The sequence below is a fragment of the Galeopterus variegatus genome, unplaced genomic scaffold (genome assembly GCF_000696425.1).
Source record: "Galeopterus variegatus unplaced genomic scaffold, G_variegatus-3.0.2 Scaffold9898, whole genome shotgun sequence".
Lineage (NCBI taxonomy): Eukaryota > Metazoa > Chordata > Mammalia > Dermoptera > Cynocephalidae > Galeopterus > Galeopterus variegatus.
The window spans coordinates 10,661-18,863 of NW_007736009.1; the positions used below are offsets into that span (position 1 = coordinate 10,661).

Consider the following 8,203-nt stretch of genomic DNA (forward strand, 5'->3'; position numbering starts at 1 on the left):
GAAACTGTAAGCAATACATTTTGTCTTCTTACAAATCACCCAGTTCCAAGTATTTTGTTACAAGCAACAGAAACGGGCTTATACAGATGCCTGTGACATTTTTGCATCAATTTACTCTTACTTGATAGGGTCTGACAGTTTCCCTTTTGATTCCACACCAGTTAAAAATCTTAGAAAATCTTGGAAATGCTTGGTGCTATATAAGAGATTAGAGCAAGGGGAAGTCACAGCATGCTTTTCAGTAGGAGAGCAGCAGGATGTCTGGTCCAAATGGAAGTGATGAGCCAACCCCTGGAGCCAGAGGAAAAGAAAAGGACTCGAGAAGCATCCCTGTGGCTAATGGGGTAGGATGCCCTGTTCCTGGAGGGTTTCTACGGGAATCCCTATTTTTGCTCCTCATCTTCCACCAACGGGTTTCTATCCCTCTCCCTATTCCTAAAGGCTGCATTTGCTGGATTCTGTGCTCCCAGAACACTGGCATTACATGCATGTCTGCAGCTGAGAAAAAGCTCCCTCCTCCTTTTGACCCCTTTCTCTATGAGAGAAGGATCCCCCTGCTGCGCTGAAGGGAAATGTACTCCCAGGGTTTGCATGTTGGAATTCCAAATGATTTCCATTATAATTGGTGGTAGAGACCTGTGCTGTCAAATATGGTAGCCATTAATCACACGTGGCTGTTTAAATTTAAAAATTAAAATTATATAAAATTAGAAACTTATTTTATCAATTGCATTTGCTGCATTTTAAGTGCTCCAGAGCCAGGTCAGTGGCTACCATACTGGGCAGCCCGGATACAGAACAGTTCTGTCACTGCAGAAAGTTCTATAGGACAGTGCCAACACAGACATGATTAGGATTTAGATCATTCATAGCATGACTATTCCATGCTAGGTACCTTCAAAGTTAAGTAAGCTCTGTGGACTGGCCAGAGAACCAACTTAGCATTAATATACAAATACGTACTTTGACAGAAATGAAAATTTGGAAAAATATATAAGATGAAGTCTGCCTGTATCTTTACAAAGATATGTGTGTATACATAAATGTACATATAAATATATGTACAAATACATAAAACATGTATATTATACATATAAGTACTTTGGGTTTGTATAATCTATTTTGTTTCTATTGAGAATTACTAATTAAAAAAATAGAATATAAGAAAGAACGAACAAAAGAGAGAAACAAACAACCCCAATAATACGTTGAACTTTCAGAAGGAGAGAACAGATTTATGGTTATTAGAGGTGGGAAAGCAGGAGGGGCAGGGGGGTTAGGCAGAAATTGGGTAAAGGACACAAGGAATAATGATTTGTAATGATGAATATGCTAATAATACTGATTTGATCATCACATACTGCACACAAATACTGATAGTCAACTCTGTACCCCACAAATATGTATAATCAATTGTTTCAATTAAAAAATAAATTTAAAAAAACCAGACTACACAACTGGACATAAATATAATCCCAGTTTGGAAAAAAAAAAAGGTATGTACATGCATTTATAGACGTATGGAGGACATATACGACATAGTGTTAGCAACTATTATAGCTGGGTGATGGACTTAAAGGATGAATTATTTTTTCATTAAACTTTTCTATGTTCTCTAAATATTCTTAGTGAATATGTATTATTTTTACATTCAGATATAAGTAAACAATATTAAAAAATATGAGAATTTTATAAAATAAGCTCTGCCTAAACAAAGAATATGTTAAGTAATTCTATTTTTTTTGGCACAGTAATACATTTATAGGCTTCAAAATCAAAACAATATAAAAAGATACACACAGCGAAGCCTGCTCCCTCTTCTCCCTCCCACCCCATTAGGGTGGGTGCCATGTCTTCCCTGCCCCATGCCTTGTTCCCTTTAGCAAGCCACTTTTGCTAGTCTCCTCAGTATGTTTCCAACTTTATTTGCAAAGAATAAATATCCATTCTCACTTTTGTCTTTTTGTACACACTGTAGAATTACTCAGTATCTCACTTTTGTCCCTTAACAATATAGAGATCTGGGATATCACTCTAATCCCAGGGAGGGTGCCTGGAGGAAATCCTGGAGGGGGATAAATATTCCTGGCGGGTTATGTCCCAAGTCACTCCAAGGGCCTCACCTTCACAAGTATGTAACTGTGCAGGATCATGAGGTTGGTAGCCATCTCGGAAGGAATTTTGATCTTCTGGGATTTAAGTTCTGCATACATACTAAAGAGAACATCATGTGCATTCCGATAGTTTCCTTGAAAAAAGGTGGTAAAATAATATTTTTGCATAGGATGAAATCTGAAGACTTTCTATGGGCCCTGATCTTACAAGTGGATTTTGTTTATTGCATTATTAGTGATATCTTAATCATTTCTTACATAAAGTAACTTAGCAATTTTTCCTATTTTAATTGATGATACTAAAATCTAGGCAGTCCCTCTGAGAGAAAATGGTGGTGTCCTCCGGATGTCTTGCTCTTCCTCAGGGCACCCACCTGGCCCCAAATCCACTGGGTCACCATGTTCTGGTCTATCTTCTAGGCTCCAAATTCAGTCTGCCTTCCTCATGTCCCCTGTTAATGCTTCTCATTGTTTCTCTCCACAGTCGTGTGCTAATCATAATCCTTTCTGGCTTCATTCTGACCTTGCTGGTCCTCTCCCAGCACAGCCCTTTCTCTCTTGTCTCCTGCTCTCTCATACTTTTAAAACTCACCTGAAGCTTTTGTTGCCTTCTCTCATCTCCACCCTCCAACTCTCCCTACCCCTAACCTTCAGGATACCCCGGATCCCCTTTCCTGATGCCTTATTAGCATATTTCTCTTTTTACTCCAGCATTTGTCACCCTATATTACAACTCTGAATTTGCTTTCTGTTTCTCCCATCGAATCATGAACCCTTGAGGGCAGAACTGTGGTTCAGCACTGTCTGTATCCTGAGCTCCTAACATGTATCTGACAGACAGGAGATGTTAGAGCAACATAAGCTGAATAAAGTAATGACATTTAATTGCATATTTCCCAAAATTGTGTTCTATATTTGTGGACATCTAAGAGAATCTCAGCTTTCAAAAATTAGTGAAAATATCAGGCTAATTCTCTGACTTACTCAATAAATATTTACAGGGCATACATGTGAGTGGAATCATTCTGAAGATTCTATAAAAAGTCCCTGCATATTATAAAGAACTAGGTTCATAATAATAACTGCATAGTTATCTTTCATCTTCTAATATCTCCTACATCATTAAGGCCAAGTATATGGAACAGCAAGAAAATGTGGTAAGTTTGTAGGAGGGATGCTGTGGGCTGCAGAGGTCAGAGAAGTCACTGTTCAGGAGACAGAAACTCTGAGGCTGTGAAGAAGAGGAAGTAACACCTCAAAGAGAAGGCCAGGGAGTCTGTATTCCCCGTGATGATAAACTATCTTAATTCTCTGAAACCCAGAGATGCTCATCTGCTTAGTCTTCTGGGTTCAAAGCAAGCCTAGATTAGAAACTGGCTACTCTTTCTTGGGCAGAAAAGGGGTTGGGGCTTGATTCTACCACCAATTTAGGGAGAAAAATATGAATATATGGACGCACCTGCAGACTGCTCTTCTCTGGCGATTATGATGGCAGTCCGGGCAGCTTCTCGGTATTGTTTCAGAGCCATGTACAGGCGGAACAGGTACTTGGCATCCTGACATAGAAACCATTAGAGAAACATCACTTTCTTCATTAGCTAAGGGGAGAAACACCTACACTTTTACATTTCAGTGAGAACCACATTTATCTGCCAATAACTGAGAAACGACATTGTTTTTAAAAACCCAATAAATGATTAGTTTATTTATCAAACATTTATTCAGAGTTTAATATGTGCCAGGTAGTGTTCTAAGTACTTGAAAAATATTAACTCATTTAGATCCTAATACCAACCCTAGGAGGAAGGCACTATTATTATCCTCATTTCATAGGTGAGAAACTGAAACACTGCAGGAGAGTGGCAGAGCCGGGATGTGAACCACAGGGATCTGGCTTCAGAGTCTGTGTTCCTGATGTGACTCCAAAGACTTCTCTCTCAAATGCTTGGAAACAAAACGTGTTCTTACACAATGTACCAACTTTGCAAAATTTCAAAAATTTTTACACCTAAATAAATTTTTTCTGATCTATAAAATTTTCTTTGTCTTTTGACCATTTTCCATTCCTATTCCATCTCTGGACAATTTCATGTATTTAATAGTTGGTTTCCAGATTATTAGAGTAAGTGGACGTAATGGGAGGTGGTTTAGAATAGTTCAAGGAGCTGTGTCCTTTGGCAAGTTAAAGCCACAGAGACCCACAGAAGCTAAGTTATCTGTAAGACAAAAGAAATGGACTTAGGGATTGCTACAATCCTCTCCAGCTGTGACATTCTACTATCCTCTCTTTAAATCAGTGACTTAAGTTCTTTGCTAGCAAAGCTCCTTGAACACTAAAGCAAAGGGGGAGAAGCAGGTCTGGAGCATCCTCAAAAGCCAGTGAGTCTCTCTTCATCAGAATTGAGAGAAGGGCGACTTCTGCAGGAACCCACAGTGAGTCACATGTTGTGAAAATATGCTCTTAACGATTTCTTTCTACTTTATATTTATAGCGAGGTACTTTAATGCTTAATATGATTTTTGTTAATTTCCATAATTTTTTAAGTATGAACAAAGCATACTCTGATTTCTAGGGATCAGTACTAATTCATAGTTTCAATGATAATTTTTTATAATTCCTAGAATAAACAAAACTATAACATTTGAGAAAAATTACAGGTGGTGAGGATTGTCATCTAGAGGGGCATGGCTACTTCATAGGTGGCAATACCAATCTTAAAGAGTGAATATACATAATATCCTCTAAACCGTGGGGTCTATGTAGATGATCTATAGCTACTTTCAGAGTGAAAATTTTACAAGTCTATGTTGCAAAAATATGATAGATAAAGACAGAGCAGAATAAAGTAACATCATAACTAAGATATAAAGAACCAAAGGAGGCAAACATTTGCAGTACCTTAGGCATACCATCACTCTCCCCCATGAGATGGTCTATCAGTTGACTGGTCAGCAGTTCATCTTTGGCCTGACCAACCTATTTAATAAGAGAAAAACCCAGCAAATTCAGCATGTTCAACCTAGCAAGATGTTGGCAGGGGGTGTGGGTGGCGGCGGCAGGGACACGAGGGGGACGGGGGTGGGGAAGAGACAAATAATCTTCTGCTAAGGAAAAACTCAGGGTCTTACTTCATTCATTTGTAGTGTATTCACTGATAAAAATCCATCTTTACAAGCTATAGATTTTCTCAGCTGCTATATCAAAACACCATATTTTTTTTGACATACACAAAGAATATATACATCTTGGATGTTTCAATAAAAGCTTTCTTATGTGACTATGACACCTTGAGAATAGCATTTTGTGCACAAGAGCGCTGGGCCTTATACAACAACATCCTACCGAGTGCCCTCATCTGCAGTAGCTCCCTGGGGAAATGCACTTGACACGGCTACTGCAATCCGAGGTGGAAAGAAAGGAGTATCACCGCGGAGGAGCCCAGAAGAGGGCAGGCAGTGGGATATGGGGTGGGGTTCTGGAAAGGACACTGGCTTAGAAATCACAGTTTAAAAGTCATCTCCAGGGCCGGCCCAGTGGCGCAATGGATGGTGTGCCGCTTGGGAAGCGCGGCGGCGCTCCCGCCCGAGGGTTCGGATCCCACATAGGTGGCGCAATGGATGGTGTGCCGCTTGGGAAGTGCGGCGGCGCTCCCGCCCGAGGGTTCGGATCCCACATACAGACCGGTTCCCGCTCGCTGGCTGAGCGAGGCGCGGGAGCAACACCGAGGGTTGTGATCCCGTTGCCGGTCCCCGGTCCGGTGCGGGGGGGGGGGGGAGGGTTGCGATCCGTTGCCAGACACGGAAAAAGACAAAAGACAAAAAAAAAAAAAAAATAAAAGTCATCTCCATAAAGAGTTAAATCACTGAAGTGCTAGGTGATGTTGAACAGGAAAAATGTTCTATAATGGATGATGGAAATGTATGAGTTTTAGTTAGTAGGAATAGAATGTGTGGGGTCTGGAATTAGGGAATTACTGACAAAATTAGGAAGCTTAAGAGTGTTGTGTTTTTAAAAAAGAGGTGAGTGAAGAACACAGCTGGTGCTCAAGCAAGGGGAAGGAACACCCAATAGAATGGCACTGCCCTCTCGTCAGAGCAATGACGTACAGCAAGAAAAGCCACTGGGAAGTGAAGGAAGCTGTCCTCAGGGATGCAGCAGCACATGTCCTCACCTGCTACACCTCCGGGTTGGCGGGGGGAGGTGAAAGGAAAAGTCTGGAAGTTATTTGTGCAGAAGAGGAAGGATGAGATCAGTAGACTTGAGCATGAAAGAGATCGCACTGAACCGGTGGGGTGGAGGCTCTCGGCTGCAGGTTTTCTACACACTTCACCGACTGTGGTCATTGGCAGTGTAGAAAGCCAAGCTTTTAGGAATCTGTTGTCTCTGCTCTTGCCACAACAGTAAGGAAGGGTCTCTGGGACTGAGAAATGGTACAACTCGTTTTCTTGATGGCTTTTGTGGATGCGTTTGGGTGAATAAGCCAGTTCAATTAAAAGCATGGGCTCTGGAGTCAGCCTGCCTGAGGTCAATTATTAGCAATACCATTTACTGTCTGTGTGACCTGGAGCATGTCACTCTTGGTGCCTCAATTGGGATAACAGCAGCACCCAACTCACAAAATTGTTGTGAGGATTAAATAAGATAACACATGTAAAGCCCTTGGATAGATGCCAAATAAATAGTGTTGCCACATATAGCAAATAAAAATACAGGATGCCAGTTAAATTTGAATTTCAGAGAAGCAACGAGGAATTATCAGTGTAAGTATGTTCCATGCAAAATTTGGCAGACCCACCAGCAGAGTCAGCACGCCAATAGGTGTGCATTACTATTTTTATTATCAGCAATGATGGCAGCTGCCACCAGGGAGAGATGTGCCCACCCCAAGTGTTAGGATACATGGAAAGGAGAGCCAGCAGGGAACAGGTGTGGCCACTCACAATGAAATGAACAGGAGAGTGTGGACAGAATGCTGAGGAACTACATTTAAGGGGCAGAGAAGCCAGTGAAGGAGGCTCACTCAGGTAATGAGTCCCAACTAGGAGCCTAGTGCTCCCCTGCCCCCCACACACCAAGAAGGCCCTTCAGAATCTTGAGGTGTAGAAGATGGGGCAGATGAAGCACGAACATTTTGAAGATGTTCTCAAATAATGAAGGGGTAGGGCCTCCGGTTGAGAATCAGCAGGTGGAAGAGTGCACAGATGGTGAGAAAATCCAAGTCACAAGTAAAGGTAATTTTTTTTCATGGGAGGGGACTCAAGGTAGAAAGGAAAGAAAGGAATGGAGGATTGGGAAGGAAACATATCACCTATGTACTGCTTTCACCAGCTGGGGCCAACGTGTTCAATTCAACAAATACTGAGCACTGGCAATGTGCTCAACACTCTGTAAAGAGATGGGTCCCTCACCTTGAGGAACTTTTACTCTGACATGGATTAATGCAGTGGTAAGTGAGGTTCAAAGTACTCACAGCATTCTAAGGAGGGTGAAGTTCCATCCGGAGGACAATTCAGGAGAGGACAGTTCAGGAAGGGCTTCGTAGGGAGGTGGTGTGTGAAGTGTCTTAAAAGGCAGAGGTGCAGGAAGGGGCTTGTTTTAGGTACAGGTGTCGGCAAGAGTGAAGGAACAAAGGAAGGGGAAACCGGAACTATTCAAGTTAAGTGGCCAGTTTAGTTGTAGCACTGACCTGGAGGAGTGCGACAGGAAATTTGGCTGGAAAGAAGCCTTAGGTTTTAGTCCCAGCTCTATTACTTTGTTTGCGTATCTTTAGGTGAGTCATATCATCTTCTGGGACCTCAGTTTCGCCATCAGTAAAATGAGGGAGGTTAGACTGGATCACTGGCAGGTATAGCTAAGATTCTGTGATCCATGAAGGACAGTTTGGGTGTAAATTGTGGAGGCAATGGGGAGCCCCTGAAGGTTTTGCAGCTAGAGAATAAAATGGTTCGAACTGGACTTTAGAAAACTTATCCAGTAGTTAAGAATGGACTTGTCTGAATGAAGTAATCCAGAAATAGATGATAAATACAAAAATGTTAGTTTTTTTTTTTTTTTTTTTTTTTTTTTTTTTTTTTTTCCGGTTTGGCAA

General features: G+C 41.4%; 1 protein-coding gene across 1 annotated transcript in view; it reads right to left on the reverse strand.

The window, feature by feature from the left end:
- LOC103609650 (WD repeat-containing protein 19) overlaps window positions 1–8,203 on the reverse strand; it is a 49,524-nt gene that overhangs the window by 10,518 nt on the left and 30,803 nt on the right. The window contains exons 12-14 of the mRNA XM_008593951.1: window positions 5,014–5,091; window positions 3,574–3,670; window positions 2,124–2,248 (exon numbers count right to left, since the gene is read on the reverse strand). Of these exons, the coding sequence (XP_008592173.1) occupies window positions 2,124–2,248; window positions 3,574–3,670; window positions 5,014–5,091 (300 nt within the window). The remainder of the gene's footprint in view (window positions 1–2,123; window positions 2,249–3,573; window positions 3,671–5,013; window positions 5,092–8,203) is intronic.